This window comes from Podarcis pityusensis (genome assembly GCF_964106645.2).
Source record: "Podarcis pityusensis genome assembly, chromosome: 6".
NCBI classification, from domain to species: domain Eukaryota; kingdom Metazoa; phylum Chordata; class Lepidosauria; order Squamata; family Lacertidae; genus Podarcis; species Podarcis pityusensis.
Genome location: NC_138030.1, coordinates 38706639 through 38728963, shown reverse-complemented (window position 1 = coordinate 38728963; position 22325 = coordinate 38706639). Strand labels below are relative to the sequence as shown.

The 22325-nt window shown below is 39.4% G+C and overlaps 2 protein-coding genes across 5 annotated transcripts in view; one reads left to right on the top strand and one right to left on the bottom strand.

Annotated features, from left to right (window-relative positions):
- Positions 1-22325, top strand: part of LOC308478926 (uncharacterized protein) — a gene marked incomplete at its 5' end in the record, with an annotated part of 131148 nt that overhangs the window by 37743 nt on the left and 71080 nt on the right. The gene's annotated exons all lie outside the window — the stretch shown is intronic.
- CD34 (CD34 molecule) overlaps positions 16918-22325 on the bottom strand; it is a 138974-nt gene continuing 133566 nt past the window's right edge. For both annotated transcript variants that reach the window (XM_081009108.1, XM_081009107.1), the window contains 2 exons: positions 19837-20001; positions 16918-19089 (listed from right to left, as the gene is read on the bottom strand). In XM_081009108.1, coding sequence (XP_080865234.1) covers positions 18898-19089; positions 19837-20001 — 357 coding nt within the window. In that variant the 3' untranslated portion in view covers positions 16918-18897. The remainder of the gene's footprint in view (positions 19090-19836; positions 20002-22325) is intronic.

Below are 22325 nucleotides of genomic sequence, written 5' to 3'. Positions count from 1 at the left end.
GGCTAGCATGACTAAACCGCTTCTGGCGAACCAGAGCAGCGCACAGAAACACCGTTTACCTTCCCACCAGAGTGGTACCTATTTATCTACTTGCAGTTGACATGCTTTCGAACTGCTAGGTTGGCAGGAGCAGGGACCGAGCAACGGGAGCTCACCCCATTGCGGGGATTCGAACCACCGACCTTCTGATTGGCAAGTCCTAGGCTCTGTGGTTTAACCCACATCGCCACCCACGTCCCTTACCCACTGCTAAAAGGTCATATAGTTAAAGGTCAAGGGCCTGGCTATGGAGTAAAGTTTTTGCCTGGTGGCTAAAGATATATAATGATAGTGCCAAGCGAGCCTCCCTAGAGAGAGCATTCCACAAATTTAAGTAACAATTCACTACCATATATAAATTTTATTAATAATGATGATGATGAACAAGGTTGTCAGTGTCTTGCTGTATGTATGCTAGTAGCAGTCAAAAAGGGAAAAGGCTGAGGAAGCACATCAATGAGGCAAATTTTTCCAAGCACTTTGTCAGGCGAAATCAACTGTAGCTTATACAGCCAGTCACGACTAGCACAGCCCATGAAGCCTTTCAGTTTAGTTCCTGACACTGATTCTGCATCCAAGTTTGACCAAGTCACAATGAGCTACAACTGAGGGTTCCATGGCATCACCAACTGGGTGGCCATACAATCCTTTTAACAGCTCATTTGAATGGCATTGAACAGATGCAAGGTTGATTGGGAAGTAAACCTTTTTCATCACCAATACTGTCATGGTATACACCTTCAATTGGGATCTAAGTCATGTTGAGTTTGGATTTATTTTGACCTAGGGCCTAAGAGAGTGCTCAGTTATTTACTTAGATTAATTATTACTGTTGGGTTAATCTTCTTTATGATTGGGTTTATATCCTTACTGCCTTTGGAAAATATTTATATTTTTTGTGAGACAGGACTATTTGATTGAACACAGCAAGATATCCAAAGTAACTAATCGGAAGAAATGTTTTGAATTTATTTGGGGATTGAGGGAGTGGAAGGGAGAACTTAAAGGGCTCACCTAATGAGGTTATCTGTCTTCTGGTATATAAAGGATTTATGAATAATTTGAAAGTGTAGCAAATTAGATTCAGAAGTCATGCCCGCAGATACAGCCCAGATATTGGATCGAGACATTCTATAAGATTCTAGATATTTTTGGATGTGGTTGAGGAGTATAACTTAACAACCTCTATACAAGGATTTTCTGAGCTTTAAAAAAAAAAAAAGGAAATTTCCGAAAAAAAGAAGAAAGAGACTGTGAGCCCTTTAAGGGAGAGATTTAGTTGTAAAATACAAAGTGTGAAAATAAGGATACAATGTTGGGGAAAAACGGGAAAAAGGCAGGGGGGACTCCAGCTGAAAGGAAGACATCCCGACAAGAAGAAATTAAAGATCTAGATTTTTTATGGTTAAAAATTAAGGAGGAATTTAAACAAAGTGAAATACACATGGAAAATAAATTAGGAGAAGTGCAGGAGATGATAGACAGAAAGATAGAAGGAGCAGTAGGAGAACTTTCCATTAAAATTCAAGACTTATCAGCCAAGTCAAAAACAATTGAAGAAACTAATAAAAAAATTCAAAAAGAGATGAGAGAACAGAAAAAGGAGACAGAAAAAATAAAGGAAGAAATGAGAGAGGTGAATAAAATGCAGGAGCAAATATGGGATAACTTAGCGATGACAGAAATGCGACAGAAACAACTTCATTTAAAATTCAGAGGAGTAGGAGAAGAAGCGAAGGAGAATATAAAAGAGAAAATGATTAAGGAGTTAACTAAATGGCTGGAACTGAAAGAAGAAGAGGTGGCATATACAATAGAGAACGTTTTTAGAATAAGAATGAGATCCCAGCAAAACAAGTTTAAGAAACCTCTTGGGAACTGTCTAGTAATCTTTAATTCAATCGAGATGAAGAACTTAATATTAAAAACGAGTTATCAAAAAAATTTAATAATTGATGGCAGACCAATTATTATTTTCAAAGAAATGCCAGTTAGACTTCTGCGTAAAAGGGAAGGATATAGACAAATAGTAGGCGTTCTGAAGAAAAATGACATACAATACAGATGGGAGTTCCCTGAAGGGATTGCCTTCTTTTTTAAAGACAAAAGATTTAAGTTGACAGACACTCAAGAGGTGGAAAAATTCCTGAGAAGGTATGAGAAAGAGCTTGGTAAGGTTGAGGACAGGCTAAGAGATAGAGAGGGAAGCAAAAACGAGAAAAGAGGAAAGAAAGAGAAGAGAGGGGTATGGGACGAGAAAGAAGACGAAGAAGAAGTAGAAGAAGAAGGTGCTGTGGGGGGTGAAGAAGCAGAAGAGGAAGAATATACAGGGAACGGAAGCTCCAAAATTCAAATTGAACAAATAGAAACTAATTTTAATAATGTCTTTGAATTTTTTGTCCTGGAATGTAAACGGTCTAAATGAAAAATTTAAAAGGAATAAAATAGAGAAAGTTTTGAGGAATAAAAACTATGATGTGATTTGTTGTCAAGAGACACATGTCGCCAAAAAACACAAACATATATTGAGAGCCAGTGTGGTGTAGTGGTTAAGAGCGGTAGTCTCGTAATCTGGTGAACTGGGTTCGCGTCTCCGCTCCTCCACATGCAGCTGCTGGGTGACCTTGGGCTAGTCACACTTCTTTGAAGTCTCTCAGCCCCACTCACCTCACAGAGTGTTTGTTGTGGGGGAGGAAGGGAAAGGAGAATGTTAGCCGCTTTGAGACTCCTTAAAGGGAGTGAAAGGCGGGATATCAAATCCAAACTCCTCCTCCTCCTCCTCTTCTTCTTCTTCTTCTGATAAATAAAAAGTTGGGAGTTGAATTTATTAATTCAGATGTAAATAAAAAAAGAGGATTGGTGATTTACGTCAAGGAGAAATGGGAACCTGTATTAATTTGCAAAGATGATGAAGGAAGAATTTTGGGAGTTCAAATTAACCACCAAGGTGAAAAATTTAATGTGGTAACCGTCTATGCCCCAAATACAAACAAAGCAGAGTTTTTTAAAAAACTGGATCAAGTATTGTTAGAATTAGAAAATCATAAATTAATTCTGCTCGGAGATCTGAATGGAGTACCAATACCAGAATTAGACAGAAGTGAAAAAAAGAGGAAATCGAACCAAGGGAAACTTCCAAAATCATTTAATAACCTTGAGGAAAATCTAGATCTGATTGATATTTGGAGGCATAAAAACCCAATAACGAAGCACTTCACACATTTTTCAGAACCACATCAGAGCTGGGGCAGAATTGATCAGATATGGGTCTCAAGAGAACTATCTACAAGAACAACGAAATACAACCCAGAACCCTTTCTGATCACAACCCAATTGTTTTGGAAATAAAATGTAAATCATCTGGGCCATATAGGTGGAGAATGAATGAATACTTATTTGAAAATGATGAGACGATTGAGAAGGCTAAAAGCACCCTGAAAGATTACTTCGACTTAAATTTAAATAAAGAAACAAAAATTGATATAGTTTGGGACGCCAGCAAGGCGGTTTTAAGAGGATTCTTAATTCAACAAAATAATTATAGAAGGAGAGAACTAAAGAAAGAAGAAATTATTAATCAATTAAGGGATTGTGAGAAAAAATTAATAATAAACCCCAGGGATGAAAGGACTCAACAAATCTCTAAAATCTTGCAAACACAATATTCAACATTAATAAGTGAAGAAGTAGAATGGAGAATCAAATCAATGAAGCAAAAATATTTTGAATCCACAAATAAAACGGGGAGACTACTGGCGTGGCAACTAAGAAAAAGGAAAAAACAAAAACAAAATAAAAACAGAAGAGCAAATATTAGAAGATCCCAATGAAATAAAGGAAAAGTTCCTTCAATTCTATGAAAACCTGTATAAAAAGGAAGATGAGGACATAGTAGAAATAGAAAAATATCTGGAAAGAAACGGAGGAGAACACTTGACGGATGAAGAAAAAACCCAATTAAACCAATTAATAACCGCAGATGAGATCAAGGAGGCAATTAAGAAGATGAAACCGGGGAAAGCACCAGGTCCAGATGGTCTGTCATCAAAGTACTACAAAGTTTTAGAGGAGTATCTGGCCCCGGTACTATGTGACGTAATGAATAATATTCTACAAGGAGGGAGGATACCTGATTCTTGGAAAGAGGCACACATCACGTTAATACCTAAATTAAACTCTGACAAATTGGACATAAGAAATTATAGACCGATATCACTACTTAATAATGACTACAAAATCTTCGCAGAAATAATGGCGAACAGACTTAAGAAATACTTAATAAAATCCATTCATAAACATCAAGCCGGATTCCTCCCTAACAGGCAATTAAAAGACAACGTAAGGCACATAATAAATATTATTGAATATTTGGAATTCAAGAACAATATCCCCGCGGCATTAATTTTCATCGACGCCAAAAAGGCTTTTGACAATGTACCCTGGCGGTTTTTATTAAAATGTATGGAGAGGGTAGGGATAGAGGGCCCTTTCATGGAAGGAATAAAAGCGATCTATTCAAGCCAAAGGGCTAAACTAATTATTAACAATAATTTAACTAATTCGTTTGTGATTTCGAAGGGTACAAGACAGGGGTGCCCTCTGTCCCCTCTCTTATTTATTATGGTGCTGGAAGTAATTACAAATAAAATAAGGAAAACATCAGAAATAAGAGGAATCAGAATTGGAGCAAAAGAGTATAAATTAAAGGCCTACGCCGATGATTTGGTAATATCGTTAGAAGATCCAGTAAAAGGTATCGGTAAAGTTCTAGAGCTACTAGAAGAATTTGGAAAAATGTCCGGTTTTAAGCTAAATAAAGTTAAAACCAAGATGTTGACAAAGAACTTTGCTGAAGACTTAAGAAGCCAGTTAGAGTTGCAAACAGGAATCAAGGTGGTGAAAAAGGTGAAATATCTGGGTATTTGGGTCTCCACGAAAAACATAAACTTAGTAGAAGATAACTATATTAGGACCTGGAGAGAGATTAAAAAAGACTTAGATACCTGGAGTAGGATAAAACTTTCCTGGTCAGGAAGAATGGCCGCAATTAAGATGAGTATTCTTCCAAGACTGCTGTTTTTATTTCAGAACATACTGGTGATTAGAGGTACGACAATGTTTAAAGATTGGCAGAAAACCCTTTCCAGATTTATTAGGCAGGGCAAAAGAGCAAGAATTAAATTTAAACTACTTACAGATCGAAGAGTTAGAGGAGGGTTTGCTGTCCCGAACTTGAAACTATACTATGAGGCCTCGTGCTTGTGTTGGATCAAAGAATGGATCGTCTTGAAAAACACAGATTTATTAGATTTAGAGGGATTTAACACCAGATTCGGTTGGCACGCATATCTGTGGCACAATAAAGAGAAGGTACACAAAGGCTTCTCTAACCATATCATCAGAGGAGCGTTGCTTGAGGTATGGGACAGAAATAAAAGACTTATAGAAAAAGACACCCCCTGGTGGCTATCACCAATTGATATTCTAACAATCAAAAAATTAAACATGGAAAGTGAAAAATGGACCTATGAAGACCTCCTGGTAAGATCAGATAAAGGATGGAAAATCAGAACATATGAAGATTTAAAGGATAAATTAACGGGTTGGCTACAATTTCACCAAATTAATGCCTTATGGAATGAACATAAAAAAACAGGGATGAATGAGAAAAAGTTCAGATACCAGGTGGAAATACTAGAAGGTAATTCCAAACGCTTATCCAAAATCAATTACTAGATTGGGATACTAAGGATGAAGAGATAAAGGAAGTTATGGTCAAATGGGCCATAGATCTTGGATACAACCTAGATTACGATAGGTGGGTGAAACTTCGGAACAAGGATATGAAGTTCATAGCATGTGTTGGACTCCGAGAAAATATGGAAAAAATGATGTACCGATGGTACATCACCCCTGTGAAATTGGAAAAAACGTATAAGACCGGAGACAAAACATGCTGGAAATGCAAAACAAAAGAGGGTGATTTCCACCACATGTGGTGGACTTGTGAAGAAGTGAAAAGGTTTTGGGGACTTATTTATGATGAATTAAAAAAAAAATTGCAATTTACTTTTCCCAAAAAACCCGAAGCCTTCCTCCTGGGAATGGCCGGAGAGGAGATCAAGAAAGAAGACCAAATAATGTTCCAATATGCAACGGTAGCCGCCAGGATATTGCTAGCGCAAAACTGGAAAACCCCTAATATCCCAACTGTTAGAGAATGGCAAATTAAATTATTTGAGTATATAGAATTAGCAAAGATGACACCAAAAATCAGGCATCAAAAAAGTGTAAAATTTATTAACGATTGGAACAAATTCATAACATACATAGAAGCAAATTTAGGAAATATTTAAATCACAGTAGGTGTAACATAAAGCCTGCGATGTATAGATAGAGGTTGTAAAATGATACTGCAGAAAGGTATTGTGGTTACATAGCCCAAAACCGAGATGGAGAGAAGTCAATCAGTGTTACGTTATGAATTGATGTTGGTTTGTTTTCCGTTTGTTTTCTTTTTTTATGTGTTGCTTTGTCTTTTTTCTTTTGTTGTTGTTGTTCGTTTGTATGTTTTTGTTCCTTCACTTTGTATGTTTTTGTCTTAAAAAAGAACTTAATAAAAAGAATTTTTTAAAAAAGATTAATTATGTAATACATTTATGCCCTGTTTCTTAGTAGCTCACAAAATTACCTTGAAGGCTACACTTACTTACCTAGGACTTGGTGGGGCTTACTTCTGAATAGACAAATGTAGGATTGCAATGTAAAACAGTGCAAAACAATTGAAACAAAACACAATGATATTGGGGGGGGGGGGGGAGAGGTGCTAAAACAACAACAAAAGGGGAAAAACTAAAATAAGTGCTTAAAGCATATGAACATATACAACCGCGTAATATATGCAACATTAAAAGGCCTGGGTAAATAATATTTTTGCACTGAGTGCATGGCCCGAGTGAGGACATACCAGAGTGGGTGTGCCACAACAGGGAAGTCTGACTCCTCTGTCACAACCTACTTTACTTCAGGAGGAAGGGGTACTTGGAGTAGGGCCTCCCCTGCTTACTGCCTAAATGGTCATAAGATCCTAACAGCCCTACGGTATCATAACTTAGCTGATCCTCCAAGCTGTCAGAGTTTGACACCCAAAGCATAATGTGTTAGCTATCTTAGAGACAGCTGGAGAGGGTACACTAATGGAAGCTGAAACATCAACCAATTTCTTCATGTTAGTGCAGTCTGAGTAGAATTTAAGTTATGGTCTTGCTCTTTCTGAAATTCCTGAGGCCAAACAACTGAGTGAAGAGTAAACAAAAGAAAACTGCCGCCAAAGGTTTAACTTTGGATAAATGGTACTCAAAATTATGGTTTGTGGCATCTATGGGATTTAAAATTCACTATCTAAGAGTACTGAGAGGTAAATCCAGAAAGGATTTTTTAAATCAAAAAACCTACCTAGTGTGATTTCATAGCCTATACAAATAAACCAAATATAGGAAGACAAACATCAAGACAATATAAATTGATCCGGCAAAAGCTTTGAAACAGTCTAAAAGATTATTTCAGATTTATACGTTTCTTTTTATTCACTCCTTAGTCATTCACTAAGTGAAATATTGGATCTCCTTTGTGTGAGCATAACATCTGTAAAATAAAATAAGGTGTAGTTTATAAGGCTAAACTATGTAATGCACTGTTTCCACTCTTGCTCCCAAGGAGCTGCTAGCTCTGTTGCTGGCTGCAGTCAGACTCTAAATTGCCAAACCTTGGAAGTCTGCATTGGGTCCTTCTAGAGATAGATAGTTTGAGAGCAAGGCTGGCTCACACATAAGGTGGGGTGAAGCAGCCATTTTGGGCAATGGAAGCCCCCAAGGTGGTGCCCCCACCGCCACTCTGCCTGCCACAGCGCCTCCACCACTGGTGGAGAAATGGCACTGGCACTGATTTCCAGTGAGATCTCACCAGAACCTGCCACCGCCACTGCCCAACCTAGGCAAGGGTGGTGCGGTGCAGAAGGACAGCACTTTCTGTTTCCCTTCAAGTGCCAAAACAGGTGCACTGCCCCCTATTTGAAAGGGGGTGGGACACTGCCTTGTCTGAGCATTTAACCCACCATAGGAGGGTTCTAAGAGGAGTTAAGAAGCAAGCCTTTTTGATGTTGTTTGATCTCTGTTCATATAACTCATAGTAAAATAAATAATGTATTGCATAGGCCCCAAACAACACATCTCTCTATGTGGCAAGGCAATACATATATTGATATGTAACTCTTACAAAATGTTCATTTGAAGAATCTGTTTTATTGTAATGTCTGCAAAAGTTTACTTAACCTTTTGTTTATTTTATTCTCACTGAAATAATATGCTCCACACAATTGTTCTTTGCTTTCTTATTGTTTTTGAAAATTTGATATACACTTTTAAAAAACTGTTCCTTTGCTGTCCTTAGTTTTTACAGTTGTATCTTCCATCATAATTCTTTTAAAAACTGATTTAACATAAAAGCAAATGAACATTCACGTAAGTAATTTAGCATATTCCCTCATCTTTCAAATGTTAAAATATCAATGTGTGCAGCAGATGGCGGCATTGTACCACATAGCAGCTTCAAATCCTACTGGTTTTCCTTTACCAGACAATTACCGCCAAGCATACCTCTAGAAAGAATGATGCTGACTATGAGTGACTAAGTCTGATATTCTACTATATATCTATTTGTTAGTGAAAACATATCAATCCATTTTCCTTGTCTCCAGCGAACAAGTTATTATGAGGAGGGGGCTTTTGTGTGCCAGTACAGTATGGGAAAAGAAAACCCATGGAGAGAATGTAATAAAGATCAACTGATACCTTAATCTTTAAGCAAATATGACTATTCCAAAATTAGATCAAAACAGAACACAGCAGGGATGAATATTGAGGAATATGGCAATTCTATGGCATTGTGGTCAGAATGCAACTCTGCATTCAAATTTCCTTTCAGCCATTAAACTCACTGTGACTTTGGTCCAGTCACCACCATCTCACAGTCTAACACATGGCTGTTACGGGGTAAGAGGAAGCTGAGTAAAGAACGATGTATGCCACCTTTTTGCTCCTTGGGGAAAACATAGGCTATACCTAATAACAAAATAAATTTTGCACCAGGGACTCTTGATACATTTTGGACACTAAAGCTATGTTAGATTATTACTCTTCTAGGTGGGAAGGCTAGGCTGAGAAGATGGCATTATAATAGTAGCTTATTTTCAGAGAAAGTGTAAGAATGAGAGGGTGTCATGAGCTGAGTAAGGTCAAAGCACTGAATAAGATCACAAGAACTGTTCAAGATGGCTAGGGTGGTTGTGAACTGGTCAAGAAAAGGTAATGGCTGCTTAGCCTATTCCTGTGCCTCTCTCAAGTAATTTGATCTGCAGAAATAAGCAAGTGAAGCATCCCATGGCATGGAGATAAACACTACCTGTCAATGGCTGCAGATCAAATTGCTCATGAAGTGGCAGCAACAAGGGCCTGTTTAGAAGTTGGTAATGCTGCATGTAACACATTTTATGGTAATGTTTCTCAAACCTGTCTAACAACAAGCTGCTTTCTGTCTTTAGGGCAGTGCTTCCTGTTTTTCTCGCTTATTTTTCTAGTCTTAATTTAATTTTCAAAAATGACCTAAATTTTAAAGCAAAAGAAATATTATTTTCCTGACATGCTGCTCTTGATCCTGACTTTTACTCCAAGATCAAAATGAGGTGTGCTCTTCCAATTTTTCAGGCTACAGGCAGAGCAGTTTCTGCTAGAAAAATAAGGAATGCAATTTAATTAAAACTCCTGTGCTAGATTAAATGGGATACTTCTTACAAGGTGTCTAAGGGGCCTTAGATTTACAAAAGTATATTGCAGAGAAGAGAAACAGAAACATTGCTTCGGTTTTTTAAAAAATAGAAAAACAGAGAGATTCTAAATTAGGGTTGCCAAATGATGAGAAAACAATATCCTGGGCTGCTCCAATGCTTTTTAAAGCAGCCTGATCAGTAGACATCAGAAGCTGATGTTTTCGTAGTCCTGGAACTACACATTATCCCCGGATAATATCTGCAAACTGCAGTTAAAAACACAGAAGAAACCTTCCCCCCAAGTGTGCAAAATACATGAGTCAGCTGTGAAATAAAAAGCTGCAATACTGACAGTACAGCTACATGTCTACTCAAAATCCCAAGGCAGAGAAACACATTTTGCAAGACACCAAGAAATACTGAAAGCCACAGTGTTCACCCCAAGATCGTTCTTTGTTGTTCTACTGTTAGAGCCTTATGGCTGCAGAGAGATCACAGTATTCACCCATAGCATTACTGTCAGCACAACGTACCCTTTGATATACACAGCTTCTGTGAGGTAGACACAGTGCCTTTGGTCTGTGAACAGAGTGAGCTGTGAGGATTAGATAATTCACTGCCCTGCAGGAGTTAGTTCTTCTGAAGTACTTGGGTGAAAAGGAAAGTTCAGGGTAGGCCCAAGGTTGCCTTTAAGTTCTGTGTTCAGAACTGTGTTCAGTAAAGTCGCAGTTAAACTAGCAAACAGGAAATGCATCGCTTCAGCAAGAAAAGGAAGGAACAGACCACCACAATCTTATGAACTTGTTGGTTTAATGTAAAGCAGTAAGAAGACTAGTCTACCATGTTCACCAACTCAGATCCAGAGGTCAAAACCTAGGACTCTGTCGTAACTTCCCCAGGAATCCCAACTGCCTAGGCGACTCTCTCTGCAGTTGGCTGCTTTTGTGAAGTGGTACTCATTTGAATAAAATATGGGGCGGGGGGCAGGTAAGCCCCACCCCACATAATCAATCTCAAGACATGGCATGCATATACCATTTGAATGGCATTGCCTATCAACTGGGGGGGGGCTACCCCCTCAAATATTATGGGGGGAGGTTGAAGAGACCTTGGCCTCAAGGAGTTGGCTACTGTGCCTGGAAAAATCACAGTGAGCTATTGATATAATTTTGGCCCCCCAAAAAACCTCATTGCTAAGCTAACATGAAGTTGTCAACACATCACAGATACAGAAATTTACAATTTATAAGGTGGTGAGTGGAAGTTTGAAGCTGCCCCCATTTCCTCTTGGTTGTCAGTAACTGAATAAAGTTTATGAGTTTGCCATTGTCTTAGGATGGAATTCAATGTCATACTATCAGCACAAGCATTTCTGCTTGCCAGGTGGATTGATCTCTCCTCTCTTCCTCCTGTGTGCTGTTTCTAAGGTTCTCCTGCACTCCCAAGCCAATGGGGGGGGGGCAAGGGCACATGGGAGAAGGAGGGGAAACCTCAATGTGCTAGCGGGGCCCCATTGTACTAGAAGGAGCCAGCACAGCTTTCTAGTTGAATCTGCCCCCCAGCATTTATATGTGGTTTCCTTGACTTGCAACTTGCACAAATACTTTAGTTCAACTGATCCAAGTCTAATAATAATTTTTCTTGTCTGTATATGTCAGGGAAACATCTTGAATTCAACCATGCACTTTATCATACCACAGATGTGGTTCTAAAGATACAGCTCTCTTTATAGCTGAGCCAAGCTGTGCAAAGGAAAACAGAATCACATGCTTAAAAAAAAAAAAGCCCCCCCCCCCCGTCTAGCTTTCTTTATTTCAATATGTAAAGAATGAAGGGAGGCAGACAGCAACTTACTGTACAATCTATACTGTACCTTTAAAGATCATTCAAAACACATTCTTTCCCTCAAAGTATTCTGAGCACTCTAGTTTGTTAAGTGTTGCTGGGAACTGTAACTCTGAGAGAAGTAAGCTACAGTGCCCAGAATTCTTTGAGGGTGTGCTTCAAAGGTATACTTTAAAAGTATACAGTGGTACCTCGGGTTAAGTACTTAATTCGTTCCGGAGGTCTGTTCTTAACCTGAAACTGTTCTTAACCTGAAGCACCACTTTAGCTAATGGGGCCTCCTGCTGCTGCCGCGCCGCAGGAGCACAATTTCTGTTCTCATCCTGAAGCAAAGTTCTTAATCGGAGATACTATTTCTGGCTTAGCGGAGCATATGTAACCCGAGGTACCACTGTAGTTTGCACACAGCCTTCACCATGTCTACTCAGAAGTCCTATTGAATTCAATATTGTTTAGTGGGATTAGAATTGCAGCTTTAGTACCTCTTTTCCTCAAACTGAACATAAGGCAGGAAAAGGACTTTGGTATTCATCATTTCTGGCTTTAATATTGTAATTAGCCTATCCCCCCAGGCCAATTGTGCACCACACTATAATAAATAATATTGACCCTTGAGTATAGACTATGTTTTGTTAACTTTTAGGGCTGCTGTGTCCTCACAACTTCCAGATATGCAGTAAAGTCACAGTTAAACTAGCAAACAGGCAGCTATTCAAAGGCAAAGGAGCCTCACCAAAGGGGGGAAAAGAACTTGCAGCCCTGTATAAATCTAATACTGAGGGAAACTGAAAATAAGGCTGCAATCCTAAGCATGCTTACAGTGAATTCCTAACCCCTGATCTATGTTGCTGGGGGGAGGGGTAGGATCAGGTGGAGGTGACTCTCTATTGAGATCTTTGGGTTTGTACTTGGCAAGGAGGGCTCTGACTCTGTGGATACTACTGCTAGGCCAGCTTGGCAGAAAGCTGCCACTTACCAGCATTTGTGATCAGCCAGAATACTAGTGAAGAGAATAAAATTCTCACAGCAAATAAGTACGTGTAGGAGAGAAGGACATGGTGAAATTAAAAACTTATCTTTTTGCTATCAGTAACCCATACATTTATAAAGTCCTTTAAGGAATTTGAGCTGCATTCGTAGCCACACTTACTAGGGCTAAGTCCCACTGAATTCTAATGTGCTTCTGAGTAAAGTAGGATTGGAATGCATTTCTGCTTTCGGGGGGGGGGGGGTAAGATAAAGATAGAATGACATTTGCAGCATAATGAGTTGATCTTATGGAAACACTAGCAACGTGTTTATGCTTTCTTATGAGACTCCCAATGTGTCTGTTCACACTAGCAGGGTGGAGTGTTTGTGGCCTGCCAGAAACCACAGCTTCTTAATGTCTTACATTGGAAATGGTCCCTTAAACTGTGTTATTAACAAGATCTCACAGACACAGTTATTCAGTTACACCCAGCTGGGAAAATCCTAATAGCCTTCAATCCCACCAAGAGGAAGGATTATTAAGAGTTTCCAAAAAAGTAATAAAAAAAACCCATTGGTGTTAAGAGTAGAATTTGAATTAGACACTTGTAATTGGTTTAACGTCTAAAGCCCTATGCAGGTGTGGGTAATTTATTCCGAACCTTGGCCTAGTCCAGAGGAGTTGTGAATTTGACCATTCCCGGTTTCTCTTTGAAGTTCTAGAGCAGGTCAATGTGTTCACTGACTCGTGTAGAAATCTAATTCTTCTTCTTCTGAAGAACTTAAATTCTTCAGACAATTCCAATTGTAATTGAATGAAAATGCTCACTGAACTGCCATGTATCACATTTCCCCGTAAAAACAAAGTCATTATTTAAAGAAAATTATCTTTGAAATAATGGGTGGTTTATCCATTTTTTGCAAGGTGGGTTCATGACCAACCTGTAGCTCACAGCAACTAGATAACAGAGGAGATAGAAATTCAGTTTGGAGCTGACTAGCTGGTCCAGAAAATGAGCAAAATCCCATTGATTTTGGAACCATCAGCCTAAGGGAACATGACTGCACACATTTTCACTATGCGTTGTAACAGTCCTTCAAAAAAGCCATTATTAGCCTCACAACATTTCTCACAATGCATCAGACGTAAAATGTAAGTTATGAACATTGGCCTATTTAGCTGTGGTTGGCAAGAGACTCATCAGGGACTCTATAGAAATCTTTCTCCCAGCCCATGCTACTTATAATCTTCAAACTGGAGATGGGATGAATCTCACAGAGTAGCCAGATACAAAAGCCGACAAGGATTTCTGCATCACCAGTAGTAGTACAGAGGAGGAATTTCAACATGCACAGAGGAGGAATCCCCTGTCCTCTTTTGCATCTGGCAATCATAGAACCTATTACCCTGCGTTTTTGACCTCTGCCACTTAAATAATTGCACAGCACAGGATAGTGTAGTTCAATGAAACAATTCTCCCTGCAATAGGTGGCATATTATTCTTTCCATGAGGTACTAGGCTTTAGCAGTTCTAATAGTAAGAAGCCACCTATAGATCCAAATAAGATGAAGTATTAAGATTACTTCCATTACTTTCTTATAGCAGAGAAACTGTTAAGAAATTAGGGAGGGAGAAACTCTTATCACCTTCAGAACTTTCAAAGCAAAAGATTAAGGAGGAATTTCTGCAAGGAAGAAATGCATGTAGATTGATAAGGAAGGAGTAATAGCACCTTCAGTTTTGTTCAAGCCAAGCCTGACGGTGTTTACACACTTGGGGGAAACTTCCTGTAGCTCTGAGCACTGCCTTTCCGGACTGGAATTCTCTAATGTTCTGCACCTCTGCTGGAAAAATGCACTGTATTTCCTTTGGGTTCAGACTGTTTGGGAACAGCATTTGTTTTCTTATGTCACCACAGATCAGGCTATATTTATTTTTTTCTGAGCTGAGAAATTTGCCTGAGGCAGAGCAGAGGTATGTAAAAGGTTCACTAAAATGAACAGCAAAATTAAGTTCTAGGAAATGAATTTATTTCCTGATTCTTACTTTAGTTGTAGGCACAATCTTAATTTATGACATGTGATAGTTTGTTCAATTGCAACTCCTAAAGGCCTCCAAGAAGAATATCATCTTATATAAAACTACCTGCATTAGTAATGTGAGTAGCTAGCAGGCAGATGCTTCCAGCAGCAAAAACTGGTGGAGGAAGAGGGGAGCTACACCAGCAGAAGAATCTCCTCACCTCTACTCCACTTAAAACTACAGAGGGAAAAGGAAAGGGCTGCCCTCATGCTGCCCCCAAAAGTTGAGAGCAGGCACAGGTTCTCAGCTGGGCTGGGAGTTCCCTGTCAGTCACTGCACTGCTCTCCTCAGGATCCTTTAAACCCAGTGTGTGGAACCTACTGAGCGCCAGATGTTGCTGAATTCCAACCGTCACAAGGCCCAGCAAGCATGGCTGATGGCCAAGGATGATGGGAATTGGAATTCAGTAACATCTGGAAGGTCAAAGGTTCTGAAGAGAAATGCTTCTTGACATTTAAAGAATTGTGTGTGTGTAGGTTTATGTGCAGAAAACCTGGAAGAAGGGTGCCCTCCTTTCTTCTTCACCTGGAACCTCTGCTGAAGCTGGGTGCTTCCTGGCTTTAGCAGAGATAGTGGGAGGAGTCGCAGCAAAAAAATACCTTCCATTTGGCTTAGACTGTCTCCTTTTACCTGAGTGCCATAGAAAGAAGCTGTACTGCAATAGTTCCTGCACCACTAATGTAATGTGAGAAAGGGAGCCTGACACAACTCAGGGTCCATTCCCATGATTGCCTCAGCCCAGACAGTGCTATACTGATTTTTAGTCACAATGCCATAAGTTAAGGCCAAGATCAAGTGACTACCATCTGGCTCTGGCACTCAATCTATCCCTACTAACAGAAAGCTTTCATTGTATCTGTGCGAAATCTCTGAACTATGAATTGGGAAGGCCTGGCCTCAGCATTCTTATTTGTTTTAATCTGTAAAGTGAGAATGAAAATCCTTCCTTTACAGCACAGGAGGGGAAACCTTTTTCAGCTCAAGGGCCAGTGTTCTCTTCTGGTCTGGGGAGAGTTCTGAGGGCCCTATAGAAAGGCCTGGAAGGCTGCAGTTAGGCCTCAGGCCTGAAGTTCCCCACCCCTACTTTACTGACAATGCATTTGTTTTGAGTACTTAAAAGTATTACACAAATTCAATTTACTCCTAACACCTTCTATCTCATGATTCAGTATAAAACATAATCAAAGTGGCTAAATGCTAAGTATTTCAAATCCTTTTGTCAGTTGAGAGACTTGAGAGTGTGCTGGTCTGCAGTCACAAAGCTGCCTCAGGCCACATACACAATAAATCCATTTGCAACACAAAAATGTACCTTTTCTCAATCCGGAATTGTTCCTGTTCCTGCTCCTCCTCAACATGCTGCTTTCAATTCAGATTGGTTATAGATCCAGCTGGCCACAAAAGTGGGTGTGGTTAATTGATACACATCTGAAAACCCTCCCATAGATTAGGTCATTATCCACATGCCCCAGGTGTTTGCAGTCTTAATATACACCCACCCACTGTATCAATGTATGTGGAACTAAGTAAGAGGATGTCAGCAGAAGAAACTTAATAAAACAGAGGGAAGGCACAGGTTAAGGGAACAGCTACCAGGAAATGATTCAGTATAGAGAGCAGGTGTGTCAGAGAGAGTTAGGAGTCAAAGAAAGCTTGTTTAAATAAAGTTCTTTGTTTTACAGTACACCTGCCTTAATGTAATAAATGTAAAATACCAGTTAATTATGACCTGGGCTGGCTCTACCATTAGGCAGAGCAAGGCAACCACCTCAGGTGACAGATAATGGGGGGTGGCAGTGGCAGTAGCCTACCTGGTTGTTGCTCCTTTAGCTTCCTGTAGTGTTCTCCCGAATGAGGGACTGGATGTTAAGCCACTCAGAATCGTAGCTCAGTGTGGGGAATAGAGGTCTTCTAACAACTGTTAATGCCCTTAATAAACTGCAGTTCTTAGCATTCTTTGTGGGAAGCCGTGACTGTTTAAAGTGCTACAGTACTGCTTAAAATGTGTTGTGAAGATGGGGCCTAAGTCACTGGACACATTATCCCTTAACTATTTGGTCCAAGATCCAAGCATCATTCATATTAGAATTTCCTGTATTATCCCTATTGATAATCTGTAAGTTTAAATGTAAAACAATAATGATCATACTGACTGGGTTGGGGGGAAGAAAAGGTAATTCATTTCAAAGCCTATTCATATTTTGTACTGTATGGTACAACATACAAGAATAATAATACAGAGTCAACAAAACCCAGAATGGCATTTAACATGGGGGATAGGAATAATAAAGCACAACATAAGGAAACAGCTTCCTAGTATTCTTTTTTTTGGGGGGGGGGAGGCAAATATATAGAGCAAAACAAATATATAGAAAGAGAGACACCAGATGTGATTAAGGCAAAGATTTACATTTGCAAACATATTCTCATTTGTTTGTTTGGAAACAGGGTTCAAAGGATCAAAACAGTCAGTTTACTTCATTTACAACACAAGTCATATACAAGTTTTCTTAGAATTAAGCCCCATTAAGTTCAATACAGCTTATTTCCACGTAAGACTGCAGGCTTAAGAGAACTGTCAGTACAATCAATTTAACTGTAACTGATTTGTCCCATTAATTTCAACAGGACTAGCTTCATTAGGATTGAGGACAATGTTTTTAAGACTTGTTCTGTGCTTTATAGCAGGGGAACCTGTGGCCCTCAAGTGTTGTTGGACTACAATGGTGCAACAATAAAACTGCTAACACATTTGCAAAGCCACACAGGGTCTTGTATGGTTTTAAATTAGATGGGTGACCATGTGTTGAGATTCCTGCATGGCAGGGGGTTAACCCTTGGGTTCCCTTACAATTCTATGATTCTATGAAAATCCACAATCCCTGGCTATCAGCCATGCCGACTTGAGCTGATGGGGACTGGAGCCCAACAGTATCTTGGGGGACACTGATTAGCCACCCCTGATTCCTAGCCAACATCATTTGCTTTATGTCATTGCTTCTGTTTACATGTTATTCTAGGAATAATGGAGACAGAATCTCCTAGCTGAAATATTTCGCTGACATGAGCAACATTTGTAGTTTTGGGCCAGTTGCCTATGCCAGTTCCTAGCTGAATATGGAACTGCCCTTCAATATTTTAGAATGTTTTTCACCTGAAAAACCATCTAGTTTTCTGCTGAAAGCAAGTCTATTGAAGTGTTTAATGTTGTTTGGTGATTGCCAAACGGTACTTCAGAAGGCTTGCTGGGTTGGCTGCTGAGTTCCTGTCAGTATGTGTTAAGGGCATTGTATCACATAGCAGAAAGGCTGGAGTGAGATGTCTGAGCTGGGTCTGGATGTGGGAATGACAAATGGTACCTACCAAAGAAGTAAGAATGTTGGTGGGTTTCCTGAGGTTTGATGCACACAATTTGTTTAACTCTCAGGTTGCCTTTTCAGTGATTTAGTATAGTGACTTGGACCAATAAATACAGCTTACATGCATCCAAATGGCAATTTTTTGTATCTTGAAAAAAATTAAATGTGGGTTGAGCTAGGTTGAGGCAAAATACAGCCATGTGTTTGAGCATTCACTGGTTCTCTTGTGTTGAAAAGGGTCATAAGAAAAGGGTCATCATGTGAATCAGTACTCAGAATTGTTGACCTAGGTGGTTAAATGCCTTATTGTTCATTATTTTTATTTATTCTCACTGTGAAGAGATCCTTCCTCCCCCTAATCAGCACTGGAGCTGAAAATCAAATTCCTAACTATGATAAATCTACTCTAAATTTCTAGAGAAGCACCCCTATCCTTTCCCCAGATAGATGGTTGTAAGGGACAGTCACATCTCATTTTGGTCTGAGAGAGAGCAAAAAAATATACTATGAACAAGCCAAATCCCATTGAAGCAGCTTGCTAACTTCATGTACAAACGAAAGCTTGTACAAACGAAAGTGTGTACAAACGAAAGCTTGTACACACCACTAAGTCCTGTGGCAGCTCATTAAAAATGTATGCTTTGGAATGGGATTTTTGAATTCTTTGTAAAAATAAAAGGATTATGATTCCATTTATGGCACCCTTGCACTCTAGCTCCTCTATATTTCCACTCTGGTCTTTCAAGCCATATTAATAAGACTTTTGGCCATATCCTTTTCACAGTTCAGTGTCAGCCACAACATGGGGCTTGGTTGAATGTCCATTTTTTGAGGTTGGTTGACCAGTCCCATTTTCCCGAGCCCCTCCATTGAAGTTTGGTTTATCCTGCAGGTCAGACTGTTCATGAGAGGCCACAGAAACCACAGTGTTGCCATGGCTACCATTTTCTGTGTAATATGGATCTTCACCCTAAATGGAGGAGGCAGTAAATAATAACAAAATGCAGAGTTAGATAACTGAATCAAGTGGACAACAAATTGGTTTAGATTTCACACTGAAAAGAAACATTTGATCTTTAACTCAGGCATTTCTGCTATTGGGAAAAATATTGCTCCCTCTTGCATTGCCTCCTTCTACAGCTCCTTTGCCTTAAAAAAAAGGGGGGGGGGTTCAGGCTTGTTTATACATGCAAATAAGTATAATACAAATTTCAGCTCTTGGTTTGCTGAGTTTGTGTACCAATATACGAACATCTCAAAATATTAAACTGTAAACACAGCTGTAATTACAACTGAATATAACTGGTAAGGTTAGAAGTTGGATGTTGGCAGTACAATACAAGCTATAAGAGGGAACCATAAACAGGAAGGCAACCCATGTATCAAAGAATAATATTATTTCTCATGTCCGTTATTGTCATTAAACTTTTTTGGTTGAATGGTAGGAGACAACTTTTTTGAAACAACCACACTTCCCCGCCACCCCCAGTCTAACAAGATATGTTCATTGATAGAAAATAGCTAACTTGTAGAAAAGTAAGCTGACTAGATCTTTTTCACCATCACTCGCCTCTCTTTAAACTCCTGAAATAGACAGCTAACTACTTGAAATTCTTAGCCAGCAAGCGGTCTCTACAAAGCTTCCACCATTCTTCCTTTCTCACTCCTGCTGAACTTAGAGATCTCTCTACTTGTTTTGCCAGCTATAAGCACTAACCAGCCTCTCTCCCATGGGGCTCCAGCTCTGTCGTTTCATAAGGAAGTATGCAGCCAATCCCAGAAATGCCAGCAGCAAACCAGAGGTGACCAAGGCAATAAGTGTCTTCCGGGAATAGTCCTTGTGACTCGAAATGTCCTCATGTTTGTGGGGCTTTATCCCTAGCTGAAAAAATACAGAACAGAGCCAAAAATAACATAAACAGGAAGCATATTACATTCAGAGGCTCTCCCATTTACACCCAAAATTCTCAGTTCGGTTTCTTTTTTTCAATTTCAAGTAGGGTTGGGAGGGAAAAGGTGAAACATAAAATTTACAGACACATTTACTATCTCAGTCTCGCTGCAAGGTACTTACAGTAGAACTTACTTTCACATATAAGATTAAACCATAGCCTAGGTACCGTTTTTGAAAATTCTTCCCTAAAAAAATGGAAGTATTGATGCAGCCCCTAGTGAAAACCAGTGGAACAGTTCTATGGGGCATCTTAAATTGCTACAACTTTTCATATAATATTATCCAGCCTTGGGTTTATTTTCTTATTGAAGGAAATTTGTTCAACTGACTACACAGGGGTGGCGGGTGCCAGTTCACCACTTGAGGAGAAACAGGAAGTGCCTCCCTACCCTGTACACCCTGCTGCCTTCACCACCAGCACATCAGTGGTGCTGGTACTGGTGCCAATTTTGGGTGAGATGATTCCATTGAGCCCTCACCAGAAATCAGCGCTACTTCTCTGCCAATGGTGGAGGCAGTGGGGCAGGTGGGGCACTCATAGGGATGCCCTTAAAGGGGCTTCTACCACCTGCAGCAGCAGCAGCAGCAGCGGCCTCACCCTGCCTAATACCTGGGCTGCCCTGTGAATACACATGCACAGATTTTTCAAAGTACTTAAATCGTCAGTCGAGCTTTGAAAACGAGTCCTAGCTTGTGGAGATTGCTCCTAAAATACACATTTTTTAATGCAATTTTACCTGATATACAGATGTTTGCATTACATTTTCCCTAACACTATACATTTTTGTATGTTGTTTTCACTAATATATGTTTTACATTAGTATGCAGTGCTTTTTTCTGGGAGTACTCAAGGTTACACAGTACCAGCTCTTATTTTTTTTTCTTAGAAGAAAAGCACTGGTTAAATGTGTGGTACTTACTGTAACAACTTCATGGTGAGTACCGGCACCTTTTCTCCAGAAGAAAAGCACAGCTAGTATGTGTATTTTTGTGCACATTACATGATCAAGAACTGCACTGCAAAACTCAGAGAAGTGTGAATTTTGAAGGATGGATGTGTTTTGGTTCGCATTTTGTTTTGGAAAAGTGCAAATTGGGTAAGTTTGCCTTTAAATGCAGACCAAATAGAATTTCTCCCCTATCAACCAGCATGGAAATCACACTGCCCTGATGCTCCTGTATATTAGCATATGGGAAATGATTCAATTCCCCCTTTTCAGTGCTATGAATTGTACCCACGATCAATTTTTTTATTATTAATAATAGTAATAATAGTAATAATAATAATAATAATATTTATACCCCACCCATCTGGCCCGGCTTCCCCAGCCACTCTGGGTGGGACCCTGAAGTGCATAAGACCCTTATGTCTCACATTTTACTGCTTCCTGCATCACATCTAATTTTCAGCTATCTCCAAAATTAATTTTTCACCCAGTGGTTTTTCCCTGAGATTTACTGCATGACAGCTGTGGCAGCAATGTGCACATTTAGTTTTTCAGTGCTATTTTTATAGGTGCCTGGAGTCCAGCTTTACAAGCAGAGACCTGCCTCACTAGAGAATAGTGAGGATTAATTAATTAATGTATTATTACACTTTGAAGATGTAAAGTGCCAAAATGTGCAATGAATTACTACTGGAGACCTTTATTAAAACTATAATAGTACTGTAAGTCTAGGAATATAATCGGCCAAACCCCTGCAGCATAAAAACTTGACTGGGCTCAGAAGTGATGACTGCACAAAGGTGATGACTTTATAAAGCCTTCTCAGTGGCTGATCCCAAACTTTGGAACTCCCTTCCTAGAGAAGCTAAATAGGCTCCCTTCTTCTTATATTTCTGCCAGCAAAGTGAAAACTGTTTTATTCCAGTGGGCTTTTGGGAACTGACTGTTTTTAAGGAAAAGACTTTTGTTTACTCAATTTTATAGATCTGTTTTCATGTCATGTTAATTCTATTATAGTTTAATTGCTTTTTAACTGTTATCCTTTATGCTTTTAGCTTTTCATTTTTGTTTTATTTTTTGTGCACTGCCTTAAGGCCTGGTTTTGGGGAAAAGGTTGAATATAAATAATAATAAAGAAGAAGAAACCACTTGTGGCATATCTCTCTCAATATGTTGTTACAGTGGTGCCCCGCAAGACGAATGCCTTGCAAGACGAAAAACTCGCTAGACGAAAGAGTTTTCCGTTTTTTGAGTCGTTCCGCAAGACGAATTTCCCTATGGGCTTGCTTCGCAAGACGAAACGTC